General features: G+C 44.0%; 1 protein-coding gene across 11 annotated transcripts in view; it reads right to left on the reverse strand.

Annotated features, from left to right (window-relative positions):
• The window catches only part of RAPGEF4 (Rap guanine nucleotide exchange factor 4), a 284,964-nt gene that overhangs the window by 14,434 nt on the left and 243,344 nt on the right, over positions 1–27,186 (reverse strand). For all 11 annotated transcript variants that reach the window (XM_081814166.1, XM_081814167.1, XM_081814162.1 and 8 more), the window contains 12 exons: positions 21,372–21,522; positions 19,405–19,493; positions 18,470–18,500; positions 18,178–18,256; positions 16,864–17,010; positions 14,974–15,071; positions 9,520–9,645; positions 8,928–9,106; positions 5,923–6,013; positions 2,329–2,379; positions 1,215–1,302; positions 738–802 (listed from right to left, as the gene is read on the reverse strand). In XM_081814166.1, the coding sequence (XP_081670292.1) occupies positions 738–802; positions 1,215–1,302; positions 2,329–2,379; positions 5,923–6,013; positions 8,928–9,106; positions 9,520–9,645; positions 14,974–15,071; positions 16,864–17,010; positions 18,178–18,256; positions 18,470–18,500; positions 19,405–19,493; positions 21,372–21,522 (1,195 nt within the window). The remainder of the gene's footprint in view (positions 1–737; positions 803–1,214; positions 1,303–2,328; positions 2,380–5,922; positions 6,014–8,927; positions 9,107–9,519; positions 9,646–14,973; positions 15,072–16,863; positions 17,011–18,177; positions 18,257–18,469; positions 18,501–19,404; positions 19,494–21,371; positions 21,523–27,186) is intronic.

Here is a 27,186-nt window from a genome sequence, read left to right on the forward strand (position 1 = left end):
AGTTCCACATCTGTTACTTTTTATTTATTTATTTATTTTAAAGATTTTATTTATTTATTCATGAGAGACAGAGAGAGAGAGAGAGAGAGAGGCAGAGGGAGAAGCAGGCTCCCAAGGAGCAGAGAGCCCGATGCGGGACTCGATCCCAGGACCCTGGGATCATGACCTGAGCCGAAGGCAGACGCTTAACCATCTGAGCCACCCAGGCGCCCCATCTGTTACTTTTTAAAAATTTGTTTTTGGTTATGAAGAGTCCCAAGTTCCTTCTCTGAATTGGGCAAACTTTATTTATTTATACATTTAGGCGAATACTCCGTAAAAAGGATCTGCAGTGGAGTTGCCTTTTACCTACATGCACTAAAGTCAGGCCCAGCAGATAAACAACTCAAAGGCATCCTGGGGAGGTCTAGCTCTAGGAACCTTACAACAAAACAACAACATGGAAGTCACTCTGGAACATTCGTGCATTTTAGCAACAGGCAGCCCAGGACCAAGCACACAGCATAAAAGCTAGGAGCTGCTGTGAGCTGCGGCACAAATACCACTCACTTTTACAAAAGAGAACTGACAGACTAAAATAGGTAGCCAATTTGAACCAAATCTTTCAAAACTCCTTTATGCGTAACTACCTTTTTAACGTGGCGCCATATATGGAAAGTATTTCCTTTATCAGTACAAATGCAGATTTTATTTTAAAGAAAACAACATTGTGGTTAAGGTTATAATACCGTACGTACCATTTTTTCGAAGTTTACTAGATTGTCAATGAACGTCTTGTTCCCCTCATGAGTAAATGTCATATCTGCACAGAAATAAAAGTCACATTCTAATTACTAACAGAAATATGTCATACCAAGAAACCACAATAGCACCATTAGATTATGCTGGAGGATTTGCATAACACTGCAGGTGAAAAAAGCTGATAATAGTTCCTTTTATATTGGGTGTTTAACTTTTGAAAGCACTTTACCTGAGATTAGTAAAATTTCCAAACTAACCCTCTGTTTCACCATCAAGTCTTCCAAATCATAGATCCTTGCTCCTCTGATAAATCTTCCCAACCCTTTCCAAAAAGTCAAGGGGGAGAGGAGGTGATGAAGAAGGGGGAAGGAGGGGACCATTTTTTCCAAAGAGCTCAGCCTGATTAGGCTCTTGTTCATTTTCTTCCCCACACATTCCTTTCTGGCTTGACCTGTGCGTTTCCTTAGAATTACCTTTAATGAGCAAAGGCATGAAGGGGATGAGAGGAGGCTCCAGCTTAGCTACTGTCAGCCTGTAGGCTCTGTGGTTTCTAGAAGGATCCTTTAGAGAAACAGAGAGATGCTGGTTAATGATTAACGACACACATCCCACCCCCTCTACTTCCTAACCCACCTAGACTTGTTACCCCCCAATCAGATAGTTTTCAACGAACTGTAGCTATAAGAGAAAGGTAGTTAAATTGATTTTTGTTTTAAAACAACTTCCCGTCTGACATGAAAATTATTTGCTTTTTGTTTCCTTTTTTTGCTTGAGAGGGAGATTTGCCTGCAGGGATTGAGGGGAGAGATTCCCTTTGCAAGCAAACACGTGTAAAACCGCCCCCCCCACAGGATCCCCCCCCCTCCCGAAGCACCACCTCCTTCCTGGGAACACGCCCCCCAAGCACCGCCTCCTCCCTGGGAACCCTTCTCCCGAGGCACTGCCTCCTTCCCGGGAACCCCTCTGGAAGCACCGCCTCCTTCCTGGGAACCCACCCTCTCCCCTCCCGAAGCACCGCCTCCTTCCTGGGACACCTTCTCCCAGAGCACCGCCTCCTTCCTGGGACCCCTCCCCCGCCCTCCCGAAGCACCACCTCCTTCCTGGGAACCCTCCCTCCCGAAGCACCGCCTCTTTCCTGGGAGTTCTGACTCCGCCTGCTCCTCTCCGCCTTGACCCGCCAGCCCCCTGTGCCCTCTCTGAAACCATCCCATCATTCCTACCAGCTCCCACTCACTTCTGTCTGTGAATACCTCCCAGCCAATGGGGAACAATAATTTTGGCAAGGCAAGGAAAATGCAGCTTCCAACCCAGAGCCCACCTGTGCTAGGCGGAAAGGATCCTATTACACTGCTTTTCTTAGTTACACAAATTGACCTTATGTGGGACATAAGTCCTCTTTAAGTTAGCTCCTGAGGGTGCCGTTCATTAGTCAGACATGCTTGTTTTAGCAGCACTAAAACGGGATCATAAACTTCTTAAAGTCATACAAGGACAGGTAAAATTTCTGAAATGAGAACTTCAATTCAGCTAATCAGAAATTAGATTAATGCAGACAGTGAACAGAATAAAGGAGTCACTGTCACTTACCATTAAACTTTCAAACTCCGCATAGAACTTCTTGAACTTGCTTGGCAGTTTCTGTTAATGAAACGAAAATGCCACACTCACATGTCAGATTCGTTATCTAGATATGTATCATGTGTTACCATTACTAGGGGAAATGTATTTCTCCGGCTCTTAATCAAACATCTCTAAAAAAGGCCAGGCTGTAATCTGTCTTAGCATTTGAGCATCATCTGGAATATAAAGAACTTACCTTTTAAAACTCTTAACTTTGTTGAAACAAAAGTTAACTACAGATGCTTTGGTCTTACTGTTTTTATAATGTTTTCTAATTATTCATACAGAGGACTGCATTCTCAGACCACAGTGGTTTGGAATTACCTCCTCCCACACCTTTTAAACTCTCTGATTCCCACAATTAGGACTTCAGACCAGAGAATAGTAGGATTACAAGTTTTAGAAACTACCTATTCAATCCTCCTCTAACCTTACAATGCAAACTACACGAGAATAGAAATTTTTATCAGTTGTGTTTCTTTATCCCCAGTGCCTGACGAGTGTCAGGTACGTAGTCACTGCTCCATAAATATTTATTTGAATAGATTAAACCTGTGTTTTATAGATGGAAGAAATTAGGTCTCACAGTTTGTGACTTGCCCCAAGTCGCACAGCTGATGACGGTCGAGCCTCTGGAATTCGCATCACCTGCCTCCTTTCTACCCCTCTCTCACATGCTCTATGCTTATCCACACAAGCATCTCCCCATGTTATTTCTCCACCCTGCTGTCATAGGAACACGGACGGTTCTACCGCTGTGGTTCCTGATTCAGCGCTGCTGGCTCTACCCACATACCAACGCCAGTCGGCCATTATCAAGCCACCTTTCAATCTATTGGTTCTCTCTTCCCTTAGGTCCTGAGATCTTAGAAATCCTGAACTGTTCTCTTCTGATAGGCCACACCAAGGCAGAGCGGCGTGATGCGTCTCTGCTCCCGAGACTGTGGAAGCTTTGAGCGAGTCCTAGGCCTCAGAGATTCCCAGCTCAGCTCTGCTTCCCGCACGTAAGTCTACCGGCAACAACGGATTCACCAATTAGGTCTCTGTACTCACAGAAGAGCGCCTCTCTCTTCCTTCTCTCTCATGTCTGAATTAGTTTGTCATATTCCCATTTAAAATCTGTAAAAAATCTGATTTTGTTTCTAGGACTAGTCTCCCGCATGTCCTCCAAGCTCATTTTCCTAGTACTGCTTTTCAAGTTAGGTTTCGGGGAAAGATGATATCCTTGCTCAGAGGCAAAGTCCAAAGGGATGAGAGCCGGGATGGGCATCCAGGGATCCAAGGATCTCAGTCCACACGTAGTATCCAAATCACCTCATTAGACGATAACTTGCCATGGACATAGACCACTTTAAAAATTACAAGTGAATTACATTTTTGGTTAGATCTGTCACTCTACCTCTCTTTCTTTACTTAGCTGGCTTTTGGGTCAAAGGCAGGACGGCATACAGTAATCCAAATTTTTGTGGGTCTTAATACTATAATCTATGTAACACAGTGCTTCCAGAGAGATGGTTCTCAACTGGGGTTAATTGTGCAACCCTGACCCCACATCCACCAGGGGACATTTGGTGATGTCTGCAGACATTTTTTATTGTCACAACTGCGGTGGAGCAGAGAGGTGCTACTGATAGATAGTAGGTGGAGGCCAGGGAGGCTGCTAAGCTACACGGGACAGCCCCATAATGAAGAATTATCCTGCCCGCAGTGTTAACACTGCCAAGGCCAAGAAACCGCTCAGGATTTTACTCCCACTTGCTTGATGTCAGATTGGTCTTTCATTCCCAGGCTGAACCATTGCCTTTGCCATGCGGTTTAACTTTCCCCCCGTTTTGTTCACTGACAGTTTCACGTGTGTTCTGTAGTTCCGGGAGGTCGGGCAGCATTTCTCATCCTGTTCACGTCCGGGCCCTCCTGCTCTCCGCCCGAGCCGTTGGGTAGCCCGGGAGGTTCTCCGCAAGTACAGGTTGAGAAACCCAAATCAAAAATGCTTACGAATGAAAGCGCTTCCTACAGGAAGATATAATTACATTTCACCTTAAAGAATAGAGACTTATAAATGAGGAGAGGTTCATCTTCTCTTTCAGCAACATGCAAGGATGAGAACAGTAGCTCGCAGACTGATGTGCTTCTTCACAGTCCCCGTGAAAATGAACGGCTGGTCAGTTAACTCTCTCCTTCTGCGGACTGCACCCTCCTGCCCCCTAAGCAGCCTCCAATTTTTCTCTTTAGACCAAGAAAGGAGACTCTGATAGTGCCCCCCTCATGCTAAGGCCTTATACCTTCTTTGATCTTCCCCACCAAATCATTTGGACTCTGGGGGGGCATTAGAAGCTGGAAACAGGCTGGGGAAGGCAGACTCTCTGCGAGGGAACCCTAGGTTTCCAGAGATTCCAGGAGCCTTGGGCTACAAGACAGGGGAGCCTGCTCTATGGCTTCCTTGCTTCGATCTCGTGGCAGCCCTAACTCCGTCTGTTTACCAGCTGGAAGGTGATACAGCGGCGTGGCCCGCAGGCCTCACCAATTCCCTCATTCCTATATTCAGGGGATGAGCTGCTGTGTGCTGCATCTGCCTGGAATTTTAAGAGAAACCCAAGACAGAAGAACTTGTGAGGACCTGTCCTATAAACAATGGAAATATTTAGGAGGGACAGAGAAAGGAAACAGTTTCAAGAGGGAAGCGGGGAAGGAAATGTTTTAAGGAAAATATTTAGAGATGCAAACATCTGCCTTTGGTGCCTTTTTAAAGCACTCTTGCAAATTAAGTCTCTGTTATCTACTCCTTGACCTCTTTTTGTGTCCCACTTACACATACTTTTTTATTTTTAGTAAGAGTCTATTTTTGTGTGTATGTTCCATGAGAGATTAGTATTTCTTCAACTATATACCACATGTAAGGGGTTGGGCACATTTTGAGTACTTAGCTGATGAAAAATGAAGATGTTTAGCACAAATAACCAACTGTCAACAAACCACTAATGATACTTGCTCCAGAAATCCACAACACACCTGCATTACTTTTGCCCCAACCTGAATATTAGCCAACTCTTGTTCCTCCATACACAGAGAGGTCGGCCAGGTGGTTAAGAGATACTTAGTACTCAGCTGGGCCAAACAGTTGGCCTTCTGGCTAATTTTCCCTGGAGCAAAATGACTACTTGGATAAAAATGGATCTTCTGTCCTCTCTTAATTACAGATAAGGCAATAAGCAGACATTCCAGAAAACACCAGAATCCATGAGCAAAACCTTTGAAATCATCCAACCAATGTTGTCGATTCATGTTTTACCTAGGAACTAGATGTATTATTATTATTTACCTTGTATAGACCAAGAAGCTGAGACCCCCCACAAGCTTCCCCCACCCATGAAAGGACAATATCTTTTTAAATTCACACTCTCAGGCAACTGGAAAAAGAAGACAGGTCACTTCCCTCAAAGTGTCCCACCTTTTCCATTGTTATACCAGTGTGAGTGATATTTCTATTAAAAAAGCTCACTGGTGAGCCTGTGTTTTTATTCTTAAGGCAAAAGTCACAGCTGGATCTCAGCTGAAGCTTACCTCCCATGTGAGCGCCAAGCGGCTCACAGCAACATTACTTAGTCCCATGACGATGGCAAAAAAGGAATTCAGATTTTTGTACTCCTTACAGCTGAAACACAAGAAGCACATGGCTGAGTAAAATGCCACTTTTGAGTGCGATTAAAAAAAAAAATTAGAGTTCTATTTTCTGATAGTCATTAATATTCGTCAGGACTCGTTACGAGAACAGGCAATGATAGATTTAATGCACTGTGTAAGTTCCACTTGGGTGACCACGTACAGCCATCTGACTTCCCACGGTAATTTTAGAAAGGTGATGGTTCCGGCTATCTAGGTTCAGGTTTTGAGAAGGAATTTAAAGACCCCTACCCTAGGGATTGTTAGGATGATCTCAGAGCTTCCTAAAAGCCTTGTTGAACCTGGAAGGAAACAGCTCATGGGATAAGAGAGGGAAGCAAAATGTCGTTAAAGACTTTTGGACATTGAGCCAGAGGCTGGACACCTCCTCTGTCAGACTGAGAGGGAACGAGGAAGTCCGACTGCTGCAGCCACTGAAACGTCTGCCTGCCATGAGAATGCTTCTGATTTGTTGAGAAATACCAACTTACAAGTCATGATCCCTATGAAGCTGACAAAGAACCTAAACAATTGACCAAAAAGTAACCTTATTGTCTCTGTGTTTTACTGATGTCGATGAGGCTGATCACTTTGAATGTGTACTAAGGCAACTATTAGCCTTCATGAATATATATTTGGGAATAAGAACGTTATGGAAGGAGATCAAAGATTCTTATTAGAATGGCAATATTTAGCCCAGGTACTTGATTTAACTTAAAAAAAAAAAAAGAAAGAAAAAAGAAGGGAATCCCCAACTTCTTCATACCCTGTTCCTCGAAAAGGGAAAGAATTAATTTTGCAAAAAGTGCAAATCCTTTACCCCAAATCAATATGGTTATCTAAGTCAACTGCATCATAATTAAATCCTGTTTGGATGAACATTTTTGCGAAAGGCTAATGAAATTGTTGTTTTTGCTGCCTGTGTCTTCTTTGCAGAGGAAACAATGAGTGATTCTTAAATGGTCTGTGTGGAAAGAGGAATATCGATTTCAGAGAAGCTTTCAGGTGTCTTATCCCACTGGTGCTAAAGTAAGCAAGGCCTTTGCTGTGCTGGGGCAGTGGCTCTCAGGTCAGGGGCTGAAAGCAGTTTCAGAGACCTGGGGCTGAAGGCAAGGAGTATGATCATGTACGCGTGTTTGCCTTTGTCCTGTCCGTGTGCTCTTGGAAGGACATGCAGGAATACAGACCTGCCTTTCTGGTCACTGCTCTGGTCACTGTTACCAACTAACTTCATCACCCTCGGTAAGTCACGAGCTATCCCCATGCCTCAGTCTCCTCATCTTCAAAAGGAGATAATAGCACTCAAACCCCCAATTTCATAAAGCTCTGGGCAGGTCGGAGAGCTTACATGGAACTTGCTGAAGTTCTCTAAAAACACTGGGTGTAGATCTCGTTCTTGTAGACCTTGGTCTAGGAGAGTCTACAGCCTTCTCCAGCAGGGCCATGCAAACAGCTCCACTGCAGGACAGCACCAGCTTTGTAAAGGTTAAATAACACAAGCCAATTTATACCAAAGGCCAAAGCCACCTACTCATTCCCGTAATCAGAAGGAAGAAAGATAAAAAGGCAAAAACATTAAAAAAAAAATTCCCGAGGTTTTGAAAGGCTCTCTTTCAAAACTCTTTCAGTTGCCACTGTCAAATAACAGGATTAGGCCCCCAAAGGTTTGCTGATCTCCCACACTGGTGTGCAGATTGCCATTCTCTTCTTGTTGCGTTTAGCACTGCTGGGCTAAGGTGAAGAGAGAATGTGCTTTTTATAGCAGGAAAGCACATATCGTCACAGTTTCCGTAATCCTCTCCTTCCAAATATGCGAAGGCACCTGTCCCTTGAACAAGGCTGTTCAGTCTCCTAGAAAAAGTGGCTATCCTTTGAACCAGAAATTCATAAGCAACATTTTACCAAATCTTTTTTCAAAAAGGCAGCTTTTCTAAATTAAGAGATACCAGCCTTTGAATCTGAGGATTTGGATATCCTGTTGAACCCTCCAATTTTTGGCAAAATAATTCGAAGCATTTGGCAAGCTGATACATATGAAATGTCAAGCAGCATTTACTTCTTTGTTTAGCTCTGAAAATCAGACTCTGTATAGGATCTAAACTATTTGGCCCAAGAAAATTGCTAGCTGGGGTCACTTGTGCTCCCCACCTTCCTATGTGAGAGCTCCCTGCATTTAGAAAGAAGTCTCCCAGCCATGGGCCACATTTAGCATTTTATTTTTAGCCTTGTGTTGATACCAAAAACATGGAAGTAAACAGGAGGTTGTCAGGCATATCTAAATAGCAGGAGAAGATTAAATTCACGTCAGGGAGAAATCTAACTGGCCCCGGCAGTAAATAAATTGTTTCCCATGAAGTGCTACTAAATAGAATATTTATAAGTTGCTTGCTTTTTCTGATGTCGATGGAGATGATTTTCATGTCCCAGGTTAGCTCGCCTTTATTTATGCATTTTACTGATTTCATTCTGGCTGAGTTGGATGTGCCGATGTACATGCATGTTTCCACTGCCCTCTACTGGCCTGAAGGTGTCATGTGGGACATTGACTTGAAGGGCCTTCTCAACACAACTTTTCTACAACAGAACTTTGTTTGCTGAAGGACTCTTTAAGCTGGGGGAGGCACAAAGCCAGGGCAGTTCAGAGCAAACGAGGTCATGATTTTGACTCTGGCATCCATGCTGTAAGATGTTAATTTATTATATACTGATGTCCAGTATTACAAAAGCCAGATGAAATTAATCTTTTATAAGAGTTCAGTTATTCTTAAGCCCCTGTCATTGTTCCTTGTGTATAAGGAGATCCTGTATCTTGCTTTTTATTTATTTATTTTTTAAGATGTAGCCTAATGGAGTAAAATGAAAATGCAGCTCAAAGATTTTTCTCTTCCTAAGCTAATGATACTTACTGGGCTGCTATCTTAATAAATTTTTTTAAGAGCTGAACGCGCTTGCTGGGCTGGGAACAAAGGCAAATCTCAGTGACGACCCAAAACTGAATTTCATTAAATCTCCTCAGGAACAAATCCAAGTTTGCTGTGGTCTTTTTAAAATTATGCCTTCCAAATGTGTGATAGATTAGCTCCAGCTAGAAAAGAAAAGAAAACAATTTTATTTCTTTGTTTCTCAATCAAAACACCAACGAGGCTTCTCTATTTGTCAAGACAAGTTGACATTGGTCAGCAAATGTGAATCCAATCACTAGCCAGGATTCAAGCTGTACTACAGAGCGAGGGGGCTTCAGTGGGGCTTCTTAAATAGAGAATTATCAACGAGATACTATTGGTTTAACATACTCAGGAAGACTACTATAAATCATTACGATTTTTCTTTAAGACCCAAAGACTTTGTAACAGGCCTTATTAATAAGCTCAGTATTTGCACAAATGATGAAGTGGTCTCCATCTTGCAGCACACATCAACATCTGCGGCTGAGCCACCTGGCAGGCTTCATCCAGAGTTGCAACGGTACCTGCTCACGCTCTCCACCGAGCACCTTACCTCATGCACACAGTTGAAGAGTTCCCAATCATAAATTGTCATCTGGTACGCTAAATCTTTGGAGCTCATCAGTTCAAAGGTTCCCACTGTTCCGACAGTTGGGCCTTCCTGCTCTGGCAAGGGAGTCTATGAATAATAATGCAAAACTATATCAGAATCTCAGGACAGATAAGTACTTCATGCTGAATGCTTGAAGGAGTTTCTGAGGGTAAAGGATTCTGGAGACGCTTTCGGGAATATCTCGAAACTTTGGTTTTATCCAGAGGAGAAAGACACCTTTGCTCTTAATGCTCACTTGCTTCAGCACCGTCCTTAGCACCATCATCGTCACTGTCATCAATTCCACTGACTGAGAAACGTGGACCATGGCAAATAAGGCTTGGTGAGGAGTGACCTATGGAGGTCCCCTTGCGCTTGGGCCCGGGAGATCCCTGGAAACAGTTCCTTTTCTCTGGTAAAGGTATAAGAAGTCTTTGGAGAGGTTTTCCTCCTATTTTCCACTGCAGCTGTTCCAGAGCAGGTACTGGGATGGCAGTTTTGGACATTTAACCACAGCACCACTTACTGTTGCGGGGGCTGGTGATTGTGGTGACGTTGCTGCTTATCCGGCTCGTGTAACACACGGCCTGAGCTTACTGGCTCACCAAGGGCTCTGTGTGCTGACATTACACATACTGGCCCATCCCTCCACTCTCGGAGAGATGCTGAGCTACAGATCATAGCCACATGGTCACGGTGTTCTGGGCTAGGGCTTCAGGAAACCAAACTCTGCTACTTTCCGGAAGGCTCTCTTTCAAAACTTTCTACCTGACTCACTGGTCTCATTTGGCATTCCTTAGTAAAACGAATGATTTGTATACTTTGGAAACTTATGTATACTATATGAACATTTATGGATCTGTAATATATGTCCAAAGTTACAAAAGGCCCATGAATTGAAAGAGGATTTCTCTAAAGTCATGCTAACCACATTGGGATATTCGATATTTACGTTGGAAATGCTAATATTGTACAAGTTCTATCATAATCATCATCAGCAGCAGCAGCAGCCATAACCATTACATTCCATAAACGCTCACTGCATTCTGGGCACTAAAGAAATGACACATTCAGTGGGATGCCTGGGTGGCTCAGTCATTAAGCGTCTGCCTTCAGCTCAGGTCATGATCTCAGGGGCCTGGGATTGAGCCCCAGACGGGGGCTCCCTGCTCAGTGGGGAGTCTGCTTCTCCCTCTCCCTCTGCCTCCTCCTCCCCCCTGCTCATGCTCTGTCTCTGTCTCTCTCTCTCTCTGTAAAATAAATAAATAAAATCTTAAAAAAAAAAAAAAGAAATGACACATTCAGGATGTAAGTGATCCCTACAAATTTACAGTCTAAGGGAGGGTTAGCCCTGACCAGAGAGTCCCTCTCGACACTCAATCAACAGTCAGCTGCTGGCATTCATGTGTGGGTATGAAGGACAGACAGAAGCATCAACACACACCTGATGCCCGGATACACAGATAAACGCGTGGGAGAACAGGAATGGGCTTTTTGAGAGTTAGTGGGTATTTCAAATGAATGCGTAGCCTGAAGAGGTTCTTGGAGAAAGAAGCCAGGCTATAAAAGATTAAAGAGACAAACTTGGGTGGGTTAGAACAGCAAGGTCTCCTCTGAGCACCCAGGCTGGTCTGTTGAAGGATGGCTAGAGACACAGGAAGGCTAGAAAGCTGTCAGGAGACCTGTTTGTTGGAAACAGAGGGCCTCGGGAACCAAACAGACAGCTCGAACACCTTTAGAAAGTCTGTGAGTTCCAGACGAAGAGCTGGGGTTTTGCAATAGGGTAGCTTTCAAGGGCCACAGACTCCAAACGCAAACCCTACTCTAACTACACAGACTGGGATCGATTCCCTCATCTCTTGAATGTCTGTTTCCAGCTCTGGGAACTTGGTGTCGCAGTACTGGGTATGTAGGCTTCTTAACAAGATTGACTGGGAATAATGTCAGTGTATCACATAAGCAGAGTGCCTGGCACAGAGGAGGCCCCCCCCTCCCCTTCCAAATGAGTCCCCTCCCCACATGTGCCACAGTGATGCAAATGCATGGGAAAGTATGGGATGTAAGAGCTAAGCACCATTGTTCCTGATACGCCCTATGCAGGGCACAGAGAGTAAGGAACAGAAATATTTATTCCGAAGTTTTTTTTTTTTAATTTATTCATCTGAGACGCAGAGATATATATATAGAGAGAGAGACAGCATGAGCAGGGAGAGAGGCAGAGGGAGAGGGAGAAGCAAGCTCCCTGCTGGGCAGGGAGCCCGATGTGGAGCTCGATCCCAGGGCGCTGGGATCATGACCTGAGCCGAAGGCAGACACTTAACCATCTCAGCCACCCAGGCACCCCTATTCCGAAGTTTTGAAACTTAGGGAACCAACCTGAAGCTATGGGCAAGTAGCTTATGGAAACAAGTATGGAGAACGGTTTCAAGCAGGGTAGTCCTGTCAGGCGCAGACAGGCTCTGCGCATTCTGCCCCGTCTTGCAGCTGCTGCTATGTGCCCAGCCCTCTGCTCTACGCAGCTGCCCTCTTGCTCTCTTCCTCCCCAGCCTACCCAGCTTCCCATCTCTTTTCCTTGACACCTTACGGCTTTTCATAGAGGGGATAAACCCAGCAACTACAGGGAAGGTGCCAATGTTAAGAAATATATAAAATTCTTTAAGTCATGGATGCTGGTCTATCATTCCTGCATCCCTTTTGAGAGAGTAATAGAATCTCTATTTTTTTGTTTGTTTGTTTTTTTGAGTGGGCAGGGCTCACCAAAGCCTCCTCCCTCCTGACAAAGGGTAGGCTGGCCCCTTCCCTCCATGAACCACCGAAGAGGCAATCTGAGTGGCCGAAGCGGCTCTTCTATTTGAAGTGGGGAATTGACATGCTGACCCCGGGGCCCCCCAGGAAGCATCATCCCCTGGCTCCACTTTCTCATAGACAGTCCTGTGGACATTTCCCATCAGATGAGGCGCAACAGAGCTTATGGAGGGTCTGCAGTGCACAGGCAGGTCTGAACACTGCCTATCCAGAGGCACAGAACTCCCATGTACTCTCCCTCTGGGAGAACAGCATTGTTAATCCTCCAATTTCCAACTCAAGAACCCAAGACATAGAAAGGGTATAGTGATCGTCAGTGACAAAGAGATGGCTAAAGGCAGCCGCCACCCCAGCATCCCTCTTTCCCCCTCTGTGCCTGGCTCTGCAATGGCATTTGTCACACCGTCTTCTCCTTACACGCTGGAATCCCTCACTACACTGTGGGTTCCTGGAGGCACATGAAGGATTTGTCTTCAAGACCATTCCAGAGCCAGAACCATCCACAATGCCTGGAATGATATAGTAAGTCCTAAATAAAAGTCTAAGGGTAGCGAATGGGTAAGAGTAAAACCAAATTACAGTACAATGGGGTTTTATTATAATTTGCTCTGCACTAACATTTATGCTCAAATAAAATGTCCAGAGATAAAGCTCCAGAATCCAAACAACTAGGATAAATCACTGGCACTCTGGTATTTCTAGACAACACAGTGTAGCCCTACAATGCATTCTGTTCCAGGCTGTTTGTGTTAGTCTCATCTCCCTACCGTAACTGTCATAAGGACAGAGTCTCTGGGATGACTGGTCTAGTGTTCCACAGAAGCCAGCATAGCACCGAGTACAAAGCAGACACTTCATAAGTATGTGTTGATAGATCAAAGGGTTTGGCCAACATTCTGTACTGCAGAGTCATCCTGTGTGCCATTCTTCCTAGAAAGACTGTCCTCAGGGAAATCTTTAGAAAGCTGGAAAAGGCTCCATGTCTCCAGTTTTGTGAGACAGGTAGGGTTCAACCACTCCTTAGTACGATGACATAACTCGCAGCCCAGCGAATGGCGGAGCACCACATGGAGGGAGTTAACAAGCTCTCATTCCCCAGTACTTGTTGCAAAGTAAATGCCTTTCAATTACTCAGGCCTTAACATGGAAGACTAGCAAGGACTAAGAATTCATAAGGCTGCAGGATGATGTGCAAATAAACAGAGGCTTAAAGCGTTAGTGTCTGCCCGACAGGGAGCTGGAAACAGTCCACACACTCCATCCGCACACCATGTCATCTATCGCTGCGGCCAAGAACCGGTTGGCAAGAGAGGCCGAATGCCATGTGGCAAACACATCGCCCAGCACCTGTAACAGGGCTACAGCTAACCTGGTTTTTGATGGTGTTCCTTTCCAGGAGAGGGCAGCACGACTCATGTATGCTGTTCCCCCCCCAATCCCTCAGTGTTGGGAAATACTGATCTTTTAGAAAGCAGTGAATGTGGATGACTAAAAAATATAAATGAAAGGACTGTGTGCAGACAGATCTTCTAGCACCCGAGGCTGAGGCAAGCAAGGGTGCTCATGGGCAGCGATGGATGAGGGACAGTGAGAGAACGAAGGCCACATTTGCTAAGTTCCCCTCCAGTGGGATTCAGGATATGGCAACAATCCACTTAACTGCACCAGAGCGCTCAAAATGGCTCTCCCCCAACTCGAACAAAGAATTACCATGAGGCCAAAACAAGCTCTAAAACAGTTCTCAGGAGGAGAGGAATCTTGATTTACTTCTAAGGTCTGATTTGATGACACTTGGATGTTTTTATGCAGCACCCACGTGGCTAAACTCTCCCCTGAAATGTGAGGCTGTTTACCTCTTTCTCTTCTTGCAATTTTCTTAGTAAACTCAGCCCCGTGTGTCCCAAGATGGAGAAAACTTCTTCCCCATCCTCTGCACTGGCCCCCCAGGCTTTCCAACGTAGCTTGAGAGCTACTCACCAACATGTCTAATTTTTATAGGATAACCAGAAATGAACCCTACCATCTGCATAAAAGACAGGAGGCTACTCAACTGTTAGCATGGGCCGCTTAATCCTTTACTCGAAGACAGCTCTGTGTGGGCTGACAACAAGGGTTTGGGGGACTTAGGGAAGAAACTGCTGGCCTCTGGTATTTCCCACCCAAGTTGGGGCCCTTTCAGGGAACTGCATTTTTTTTAGACCTGAGAGTGGCTTTGCCCTGATGCCTTTCTACATCCCACAAAGAAGCATGATACATCATCGCAGTGTCTGGTCTTGAAACATTTTTTTCTCTCTTGGTCTAAGCATTCAGATTTTTGATATTACTGTCTAAATTGGGGGGATTTCAAGGAGGTCATTTACTCCAAAGAGGTCTAAAAGCTGAATTACGCCCCGATAGTGGTGCTACTTGGCTAATTTCCACAAAAGAAAATCTAAAGCTCAGAGCATATCAAATGAACACCTGAGGCTTACCTAATGGAGCACAGAAAAAGAAAAAGCCAAGGAGCATTGAAGAGTTTTTAGCAACTCAGTTCAACGTAACTGCAAAATTCAGCTCCAGACAAGTTTTTCTGATTGCAGACACTGCTCTGAGGAGGCCATCCACACCTACCAGTGAATCGAATTGCTCTCGCGGGCAAGCAAATAGGCGTCCATTAATGGTGAGCGTCGTAAATACCGAAACATCATTAGGTTTGAGCACCACCTTTTCTGTGAACATAAAAAGCATGAGATTGCCTATTAAATGCATCTGAGATTTGCTGCACTGCCCTAATCACACCAACAAATTGTCAGCTTGGTGAATTACCGGAACACGCAGAGCGACTGCATAAAATACAGGACCGAAGAGGCCCACTGAATAAAAAAGACACAGCATTCAGGCAGGCACAGGACGCTCAGGATGCCATCAGAAAATGACCACAAAACCGGAATGCAAGTAGCCGAGGGTCAATTCACCCAGTTCTGCGCTGCAACTGTAATTATCTACAAAAACTGCACTTACTATTTATATGACAAATTATGTTTCCAGATGGCAATAATGCCCAGCACTGTGGAGATGGAAAGATCACTTTTAGAAAACTTAGGGGGTTTCTGAGATCCCAAATGACTTTAGATATAAAATTCATTATTATTTTTTCACGGATTCCCTAATTTGGAGGGCAGTGGCATGACCTTTAGATTAAGCCTCCTATATTTTAAAAATTAATTCATTCAACAAATATTTATTTAACATGTACTATATGCTAGACACTGCTCCAGGTGTTGAGGACACAGAAGGGAACAACACAGGGGAAAAAAAAAAATCCCAATCCAAAAAGAGCTTGCATCACAGTGAGGGACGCAGACAGTGAACAAGACAAATATATGAGAGAGTGAGCAGCCACGGGGAGAAAAACCAGCAGGGAAGGAGGCTAGGAAGTATACGTAAGCGGGAGAGGATACAATTTTAGAAGGGGAATCAAAGAAAGGAAGGAGGGGGCCTCAGGCGGACGCAGACATTCGGGTGAAAACCCGAAGAAGGCAAAGGAGGGACCCCGGACAGCCGTGGAAAGACTTTGCCACAGGGATCAGTGAAGGCAGGCATCCTGGGACCTGTGTGCCTGGGACAGAAATGGGAGAGGATATCTTGGGAATCGAGGATGCATTTAAAAATCCTGCATCGGTAGAACCATTTGCCTTCAAACATGGCAAAAATGGCTTACCCGATCCTGAAGGATCCCCCTGCTGTTAAATCATTTCCAGATAAATAAGCCTTACTGCTCATTCTTTGGGCTCTCATGGCAACAGGTGCTGACTAGACTAGTTCCAAAACTCTAGCCAGCATGGATTATAATTGTTCACTTATTGCTGTCTACCTCTGTGCCGGCCTGGCAACAGCCTGGGGACACGGCTGCACCCAACACGTTTCTCCCGTCCCAGTCATAGTAAGTGGCCAGTGAATATATATGGCGAATGAATAAATGACATTTCAAGAAAGCATAAGGCAATTAAGTAATCCTATGGGGAGAATATTCCTCATTTTATTCGATGAGTTGGGTTCCTGCCCTCTCTACAAGGTAAGGAGGGGGAACCATGATCAGCTGGAAAGAACTAGCCTATGATCGCCTCCAACTTCTAGACTTTTGGAAACCTATGGCCCATAGCTTGTCAAGCTGTCTTAGGGTCCACATGTCGCAGAGCTCCGAGACCTTAAGCTTTTTTGTTAGGGTTTCTATAGAAAGAGCTCCAAGCTGACATCCACACCAGAGTCCTCAGCTCCAGCTGCCTCAGATAGATTGCTTCACCTCCTTCTGCTTTATACTGGGTACCTACAAAATAGGGCATATTAGACACTCACCCAGCCCACTTCTAACCATATTATTTTGTTATTTGTGGGAGCACAAAGAGCACCAGTTTGTCCCTTGGATCTTCTTGGAAGGCCCATGCTAACTCCCGGCAGGGTTTCTGTTTGGATGGGATATTCCATTTTGCAGAAGCCCAATGTGCTAATTAAAGCTGTTACCTCCTCCAGAGCTCATCTTGACGATGATCAGGCCTTCCCCAGAGCCCAGTTTGTCAGCAACTGCGCTGATGACTTCCTTCACCGAGGCGGCCACCGGCACCCGAATGGTTGTGTAGGTGTGGTCCATGCAGTAGACTTTAAACAGAACTATTGGGAAGGCAGGAACAATACGGTAAATTGGTCTTGGGAGTTCTTAAGAAAACCATCAGCGATGGGAACGTTTAGATAACTTCCCAAATTTGCACCATCTTGTCACTCTTACTATTGTACCTGCCTGCAGTCAGCAATGCCTGTGCCTGCCCGCTTCCAAAACTCCTGACCTTCGCACTGGTCTGAGGATGGGCACACACATGGCTGCCATCTCCAACTCAAAGAACCACAGCAGATATTTGTGGAAAACCCATTTATAAGAGATGGGGAACAGAGAAAGTACGTTTAGGCCTGTCTGCTGGGTCTGCCCTTGCCTGTGAGAGTTTCTTTCTCATAATCCAGGCAGTGCTGGGCAGTAGGCTGATTGCTAGATTGCTGCTGCCTGGCGGGGTGGTGGGGAAGCCAAAGCTAACACGTCTGCAAACAGGAGCGCTTCTGCCTGGGGCATGAACACACACTGACGTTCCCGCTCACTTGTTCACCAGTTTGTGTACTTTGGGGCTGGGCCAGCATCGAGCTCAGCAAACCCATATATGGCACCTACAGGCTCACCTCTGAACACAAACCCTGGGAGCAATTCCAGCTACTGTAATCTGTGGGTTTAGAGGCGCTCCTAAATGACAAGATTCAGTTGTGGCTTAAAATGAAAATTTTGTCATTATTATTCATTCTATTTTGGTTGCGACTCTTGAGACAAATCTTAAAGAACCAAATGGTAATTGTCAGCATGTGCCCCTCCCTCCTGGCAGCTAACAACGCAGTGCTTGGGGCCAGAGTGCCTTCTCTGGGCAGGAGTCCTGCTCTGCAGGGGACCCCGCGCTGCCCCTCTGCTTGGCATTGCAAAGTGCCAGCCATCTGCCTGTCAGCTCTTCCCGGAGGTGGGCGAACTTGGCAACTACTTCCTGAGATCCTCTTTCCTTCCTACAGGCAATGGTGGTAGTGAGGGAGAGGCAGAATCAGGGAAGTGTGGACAAGCACCTCCGCTCCAGGCCCAGAGTTCAAGAGGATAAATAACTGGAATGCAAAAGGGCACCTTCAAGCAAACCATCGGGTGCAAAGAGATAGTCCAAGAAAAGCTCTTCAGTGGGCCCAAGGGTTCCCAGGGAAGGGATTTTATTGATTTTGAGTAATCTATACAACCATGAGTTAGAAGAGAATTCTCACCTTCATCCGAGCCGCGGATAGGCTGGCGCTTTTGGGCTCTCTCATCGCCTGTGTTGAACTGTTGCAAAAGAACTTTGTGCTGTAAAAATAACCACAGCAACCACCATAAGGGGAGAATGACCGACGCACACTTGTAACTCAGAGGAAACACACTCGAGAGGCAGAGTCAAGAAATGAGAAAACATATTTTGTATTTACAAACACATCCCTTTCATATATTGCACTATAATATTTCCGGAGAACTGTTACACAACAGGGCACGATTAGAGAATCCCAATCCGTGGTCACTTACCTTCTTTTGCGGAGCCTTTGCATCTTCTGAACTACGAGAAACAGAGAAAGCACATTAATTAATACCATTGGTACTGTTATTTCGAATTGCTTCACTTGTACAGCACTTGAATCTTATATTACAAAAGGAAATGACAGCAATCCTTGGGCAACCCTCATATTAATACCAAGAGACCAAGCACAGAGGACACACGAAGAGATCGGCTTGCATCACAGGCAGACCCCTGGCAGAACTGATGTTGAAAGCCAAGATGTCTAGCTTTCAGGGTCTTCCTAGTAGCATACATTCTCTCCGGTATTTACTGTAGGCTCAAAGTACAGCATGTGAAACCTTCCATGTTTTCACTGAGGGGATGTAAACATTCACCAGCAACAGCTTTGGTGGCAGAAAGCGAATTTTCCATATAAGTAATTCCCCCTCATCTTTCTTTAAATACCACTATTTTATTACTGGATTCACTGCCTCAAACCAAAGGGACCCGAGTTTACTGAGTGAGACACCCCACAGGAGGATATCCGCCTTGTGCCAGGCTTTCTCTTGGCAGCCGTCCAGCACAAAAGGAGCGGAGCAGATTCTCCCCTCTTCACCTGGCCTTATCCCACCACCCAAGCCTGAGGCCCCGTCCACTCAAACCAGAACACCGTGTGGCTGCTGAAAAACCAGCTTTCACCTTCTGGGGGGCGAGGGACTTTTTGGAAGATGTTTTTTTTTTTGAAGATTTTTATTTATTTATTCATGAGAGGCAGAGGGAGAAGCAGGCTCCCAAGGAGCAGAGAGCCCGATGCGGGACTCGATCCCAGGACCCTGGGATCATGACCTGAGCCGAAGGCAGACGCTTAACCATCTGAGCCACCCAGGCGCCCTGGAAGATGTTTTGACCGAGAGGCAGGCACTTACTTGATAAAAACACCCCCCCAAGCCAGGCCCTTCCTTACATTTGCTTGACAATCTTCTCTAACTCGGGCAGTTGGTCCTTGAGGGCAGCAATCATCCGGGCATCATCTGATACAGACACATAAAACTCCTGTAATTGGCAAAGGTCACAGGCTTTTAATAACAATTGCCGAGGTACACGATTCTATCAAGAGCAACAAAGATGTGTCTCTATTCATCTGCTTTATTAGCATCTCCAGACCATGGTTGTATGGATTGGAGACCAAAAAAGAAAAAGAAAATGTTACAATATGTCTAGATTCAAAACTGCAAGTGAGAAAAGGTTTTGGAAATAGATAGTGGTGATGGTGGCATAACAGTGTGAATTAATTAATACCACTGAATTGTATCCTTGAGGATGGTTGAAAGGGCAAATTTTATGTTTATATATTTCACAACAATGAAAAAACTCAAAAAAATTTTTTTAAATTGCAGATGAACTGTTCATAGGATATTTTTTTTTTAAAGATTTTATTTATTTATTTGAGACAGAGAGAATGAGAGGGAGGAGGGTCAGAGGGAGAAGCAGACTCCCCGCCGAGCAGGGAGCCCGATGTGGGACTCGATCCTGGGAAACTCCAGGATCACGACCTGAGCCGAAGGCAGTCGCTTAACCAACTGAGCCACCCAGGCGCCCCCATAGGATATTTATATGAAAGGCAATGCAATGCAATGTTTTAGAATGGGTCATTTTACAGTTTAAGAGCACTTTTCACCTCAACATTTTTTCAGGGAAATTTTAACATTTATTCTGAATATTATTTTAGCATCTGTTGTTTATTTACTATTTCCCACTAGGAGTGGTTGATTTTTGGTGGTAAAACGCAGGCATGGTCTTCAGGACTGGACTGACGTTCTGCTGAGTTTGGTATCAACTCAGGACTCTTTATGGACGCCCTGGGACCGATCCTGACCACCAGGCAGCAGCAGCTGGGACTGCTTTTTGCTCAGGAGCAGTGGCCTCCGCAGCGGAAGATGACAGCTGTGGTGCTGTCCTTTCTTCAACTGGTAGCGGCCAGGAGTCAATGCATGACCCAAGCTACGATCGTTCCTTTATAGTTTCAAAATACTTCACTCCACAGCCTTGAGGGTCACTCACAGTCCCCTCTCCTCCCTTCCCCACCTCTCTGCCCGCCAAATTATATGATTAAAAGGGGGAAAAGGGGCACCTTTCTTTTGGATAATTCATTCTTGAACATAGAGACTGATAACGTTTGAAATAGAAGCCACATTGCCTTTTGCCTGCACTGAAGATCCTCATCTACATTTCGGAGGACAGAGTGAGTCATCAAGGACTGAATGCCGGGGCCCATGCTGCAATGTGGGGCTGGAGCCACGGGAAGGAAAAGGGAAGTTCAGCTTAAAATAGTGTTTATGACATAAATCATGTCCCTCTGGAACTACCTTATGGTCCTAGAAAGTCCTCCACAAAATTATCTCAATAAAATTTGTCCACTCAAAAATAGGTACCATTGGATCTAGCAATCCCACTTCTAGGAATATGATCAAGGACAGGCCTACTTACACAAAAATGTTCCCTGTACTATTATTCGAGGAATGCAGAAACTGGAAATGATGTAAATATTCAACACGATAAAAAATAAGCATATATGTGGCAGAGCTACTCAAAGGTCATCAGGAATTTTTACTAGAAAAACGGCACTGACATCGAAAAGTCCTTACATAAAGTGGAAAAAGCAGCCTACAAAATGATGGGTACTATGTGATTATGACCATAGAAAAACTGCAAAGAAAAAGAGAGCAAGTGAAAATACATTACAATGCTACCAGTTGTTGAATTAGAAGGGCAGGGGGTTGGATGATGTTGTTTACTTCTCTCATAGCACCTTTCTGATGAACATGTTAACAGAATTTGCAATCACAGTCTCTCCGGGGAAGCTGTGTGCTTCTGGGGAGTCCTGGTACAGCAGGACAAAGATGTATTCTCAGAAGGGAGGACTCCGCGTACCTCAAGGAAAGCCACGGCCACGTCATCCTCCTGTAGGGCGTCTCCATACACGGCGGTCCACTGCAACACCAGGCGGATGACTCGCCTCTTATTGTTGAGGGCGTAATCCATTTTCTCCTGCTCTGTACCTTGTGAAGCCTGCGCGTGGTAAGTGCCGCGGAGTCAAGGAAGACGTCTGGTCATTTCACACTCACTGCACTGAGCCACTTGTGAAGGCAGAGAATGATCCATTCCAGTTTCAGAAAGCCAGTCTTTTGGACTGATGGGACCCCTTCCTCAGGCCCTCAAGAAAAGCCCCACCCACAGAAAGATCCTGGACCAAGTGCCTAGAAAGCCTTGTTCATGTCTGCTGACTCTGACAGGGTAGTCGTCCCAGGAATAAGACTCGCATGGCTCCACTTGGACTTGTGTGTTGACAAGGGTTCCTATTGTGCCTTGCTCCAGCCCCATCACACTCTCTGGCTGCCCTCCGCCTGGCCCTTCACTCCTTGGGCGAGGCAGTGCTCCCTGCTGTTGCTTGTCTCTCGGGGCCTTGCCAACCCTTTTTGGTTCCTATGATTCTGCACATATGTCTATAAAGCCACTTCATTGTGTACATTTCAGCGAAACCCTTCTGAGTGGGCATCTAAGTTCTGCCGGACTGATACCAAGAGTGCATGGGGCTGGAGGAAGACAGGCTCACCTAGAGTTAAGAAGAGCAAAGGTTCCTGCTGTGTGGATCTGGTGAGGGATTTCGACACACTATATCGTAACGTCTTCTCCTGCCTCAAACCACAACTTAACTCATACTGGCTTTATGTGCCTTTATGGCTAGACTTCTTAACGAAACTATAAGCTCCTGGAGGCCTCTGATGATGTATCACTTGCCTTGTATTCTGTACCATGCCCAGCACAGTGACTTTCAGCTGGCAATTGTATCTATCCATTAATCCAATAAATACTTAGTTGAGTGCCTTCTGATGTGTCAGGTAAAGGCTTCTGCTCTCAGTTTACATTTGTGTGTGTATTACAGTAGAGGGAATATAGTATGTGATCAAGAAAGATTTTAGAGGAGACACACCACTCCTTTTTCAGTGATTTATAGCAGATCATACTGCAGACAATTAGTTCATGGAACACTTTCCTCTTTATAACTTACACTGTCTCTTGCACTAGAGTACCTTAGTTAAGTTCTACTTTATAGTCTTGGGATAAAAGCATCCTTCCCTTCCTACCAGTGAGCAACAGACTGCAAAAGCGCACAAATGGCCAGGCTCACATGGTGAGACTATGGAGTTGGTTTTGAAAAAGACTCCTAATTCCAACTAGTTTTCTTCCCCATTACACAACACCCCTCCCTCTGCCTCCTAGTTGGCTACAAGACTAGCTGTGCCTTAGCTTACGACCATGACTTCAAAGGCTCAGTAGAAAACTGCCTTGTGGCAGTGCTGTGCTTGACAGCTAAACCCGTAAAGGGCCTTTTCTAAAGGGACTATAAATAATCATGATCAAGGCAAATGACAGAACCTTAAAGCAAAGGTTTACTGCATGTAAATGGGTTGCAAAATGGCTTTCATAAATTGAGCACGGGATTCATAACAAAGAAAATTGCTCAACCCATATTGCTACAATTCTCTCTGAGCTTACAATAAAAAAAAGGGAAGAAAGATCACTTTATGTGAAAATTATTTCTTTTCTGATTAACCCTTAGGCCCCTTGCTTATATGCACACATAACTCAGTTTTTCTTTCCAAAGAATTGCAATGCAGGCACAACATTTTATCACTATTTTTATGGGACCTAGCAACACAGTCCGGCACTTGGTGGGCACCAAATGAGTTATTCTTTACTGAAAAATATGTACTGATTCACCTAAGAGTCAGTAAGAGAGAGAGACTGAGTCTTTCTTACTTGCACAAGATGGAGACGGTTTGAACTATCAAATTTGCTATCAAGCAGATAGAATGCTAACTTTCCAGGTTATCTTTTTTTTTTTTTTTTTTAAGATTTTACTTATTTATTTTTAGAGAGAGAGAGAGCAGGGGGAGGAGCAGAGGAGGTGGAGGAGAGAGGGGAAAGAATCTCAAGCAGACTCTGTACTGAGTGCAGAGCCTGATGTGGGACTTGATCTCAAGATGCTGAGATCAGGACCTGAGCCGAAACCAAGTCGGAGGCTTCACTGACTGAGCCACCCAGGCGCCCCTCCAGGTTATCTTGACTTGGACTCAGGAAGCAATGCAAACACTTGTGACTTGGATACAGTGATATCAGCAGCACACCTGTGGCTAATCTATAAGGCCTTAGGACAGGATATTAAATTTACATTATCTCTATGGGTCAGGATAAAGATTTTTGACTTCTTTCCTACGGGGGAAATCTGTCTTTTTTTCTACAACGAAAGACAGAACACATGATTGGAAGGATTAACATGCTAACACTATAAATGTATGTGGAGCTTTATAGTTTATAATAAATATGCTCCATGTGCTCACATGATCATATAATGCTCTCTATAAATACTTGCAGATGAAACAGAGCGAAGAGATCTGCCCAAGGTTGTTCAGTGAATAAATGGTAGGCTTATAAATCCAGACAGGGCTCTTTCCATTGTCGTCACCCCCAGCCCCCCAACAGTGACTGGATGTTAGTGCTTGAGTTCATGAAATTATTGAGAATGATTAAATCTGGGAAGCAAAAATCCTGATGAGAAAGAGATTTCTTTCTTTCTTTCTTTTTTTTTTTCTTTTGCCTAAGTTCTAAGTTTCCCAGGGCTGAAGAGTACCTAAACCAGAGTTGAGTGTCCTCTGCTCTTAATGAATAGCTCCCCAGGCTCCTGGGAGCCAGCAATGACCAAATCCAGAGGGACTAGAATAAAGCTTGCTTTCTTTTCTCATGAAAGTTAAGTGTTTTTGCCTCTGGAAAAATAAAAGGAAGCACTGATTTGTTTCACCAAGTCTCCCTTTCCCCTTACAGATGTTATTGGAGTGGTGGTAATAGTATGTTTATAAGCTGAATCCAGGCATATGCGCAAGTATTCTGCCCTTCCATAGGCAACATATCGTTCCATTCCTGAACAGTCTGTTGAATCAGATTCTCAAGGGACACAAAGAAGACTTTATGTAATTGATGATACTTGAAATGGTTATAATGAGGTATTGGGGCTTCTATTGATTCCCATAATACTTTCCCCAGGCTTTTAGAAGATTTATATGATTTACTTTTAGATTTTATTAAACTCTTACAAAAAGGTGGAAAGAGGGAAAAAAACTATATTCCCTTCAGACAGCAGCCAAAGTGGGGGTGGGAAACAACACCCCACCAGGTCCCTTATCTCAATATGATGTAAAACAAACCCCAAAAGAGTGACATTTCAAATATAGTTTGTTCATAAATTCAAACACATCAGGAAGGTTGCAGAAACTGTTACCTTCTTTGGCGCTAAAACCAGAACAATGCATTAACCACTCGATGGAGAAAGATGTATTCTTATGGGAATACAAACCTAGCTCTTCTCCAGGACAAGCAACAATTTAGAAAGGATGATCAATGGATACCACATACATAAGATACTTTTTTTCCCTCCCACATAAGATACTTTTAACAACACTATCTGAAATGTATACTTGGCTAATGTCTATGTTAAGTGTAGTTAGCAGAGAAAATAAAATACATCATAACCCAGTGATTTTGTCAAATGATAAGGAAATACATGTATTAAGTATAGCCATGACTCCTGATGTCATGACAGTTGGGTTCAGGTAAGAAGCAATATGGCTGCTTGAATTCATGACGAAAAAAACATAGAGAGATAACACAATTCTGGTGTCTCATAAAGTGCTAGATAAAAGTCCGTAAGAGAATATAGAATTATTCACTGAATTCTTATTTTAAATACAATTAAGAAAAGGCCTTAATAGTCAAAATGGTCAAAGTCATCACTGACACACTGAATGGATTTCAGATGATTCACAGAATCATAGAATCTGTGAGTTGCAAAAGCCCTTTGATTGTTTCTCCAACTCCACCATTTCAGAAGTAAGGAAACTGAGGTAGAATGTGCTTAAGTGATTTTTCCAAATCTATCAATGGAATTCTTGGGATTAGAACTCAGTTCTCTTATCTCTCTCTCCAGCACATTGTTCACCTGTCTCTGTTGGCACCTTTTGTCTGATATTAATATTTCTTTATGCTAACATGTATTATGCAGCAGAATTAGGTGATTTGAAGTTTATTGGATAGTGGGGCAATCAGTCTGAGATGCAGAAATTGATCCCAAAAAGTCCTCAAAGAAGACAAAGACCATACAGAAGATCAAGCATTAATTGCTGCAGCTCTGACAATCTGATCGTCAGGAAGGCATGTCTGAATTAGAGCCTCTCTGCTATAGTTTCAACCAGTGTTCTTGTTCAGTACCTGCTGATTTAGAAAGCAGCGGGCTTGGAGGTGCCTGGCTGGTTCAGGAAGTGGAGCATGTGACTCCTGATCTTGGGGTTGTGAGTTCAAGCCCCACATTAGGCATAGAGCTTACTTCAAAAAAAAAAAAAAAAAGCAGTGACTCACCACTATTAACCAAACATTCGTGAGGATTCAAATCCTAACTTGAGGTTTCTCTTGTTATGGTAATAAGATTTGTCACCATCTGGGAGCATTAAATCAGAATCCTTAACAGCAGGAACAGGAAACATAAAAAGCCTCAAATGTTTGTTGATTGACTGGTTACCTTAATTCAATTACACCGTTTGGAGTGCTATATATAATACAGTTTTCAAAAACAAACAAACGTCACAGCTCTTTAAAACCTTTATCTAAATTATCTGAAATTCTGTTTTGTCAAGATGTCAAATACAGATCATGAATACATTCTAAAGAAGTTCATATTCAATGTCATCAGGAGGACTAAGTCCACACAAGTACCAAACATCAAGGGCATTTCTGAAACTGAATCTTTTAGTTACTGGGTAATTAACCTATAGGAGCACAACCTTTCAGAACGACTAAATCTTTGTCGAATTGGACCAGTTCCTTCGGCATCACACAAACGTGACTGGGACACACTGGATCTGTTTTCAGTGAGGATCAGGGCCGAGGATCCGAAGAGGTGAAGGCCACAGTGTAGGCTACAGTCTTTCTACCCGGCCAACAGCAGGTTTAATATTCCATTGAGTCATTTTCCTCATGCGGGCTCTGTCGTTCAAACACTGTAATTATTTCATATATTTTTACCTAGTTATTATCTTACTCACCACAGGCACCTGTAATTTTTCTGTATTTTTTTTTACTGCTCATTTACTTATTCTTAATTCAGCTAATAATGGTTCCACATATTAAAATTATCATGGGGAAAGTAAGTGAAAACCTCCTAGGACGGAGAGGCAGAAGATTCATTACAGCCTACAACAGGGAATAAAATATTATGTATACTTTTTGCAGTAAGTACATGCTAATTATGCAGCTATTTATAAAACACTTATCAACATTCAAACTGATACTCTTCAGTGTTGTTGTTTTTAAAGCCCTGCTTTGCATACAGGACTCTGCTTGCAGCTGAAAACAAACTTTGGGGGTCATCTGCCCACTGACTAGACAAAGCTTTGGTATATTCATTACATTATGCTATATTCCTTTCATGATGGTACAATAATGTATTTATAGGGGGCACTATTTTATATGGGGCTTAAAGGTTTATAATGTACTTTCACACACATAGCCTCATTTGATCCTCACATCAACCTGATGAACTGGGCAAGGACAGGTATAATTACCCCTATGATACAGATGGGGTTCAGAAAGGCTAAGGATAATTGCCAAGTAATACAGTTTCTTTTTTTTTTTTTTT

Source organism: Leptonychotes weddellii, chromosome 3 (genome assembly GCF_054177405.1).
Source record: "Leptonychotes weddellii isolate Sample4059 chromosome 3, ASM5417740v2, whole genome shotgun sequence".
Taxonomy (NCBI): domain Eukaryota; kingdom Metazoa; phylum Chordata; class Mammalia; order Carnivora; family Phocidae; genus Leptonychotes; species Leptonychotes weddellii.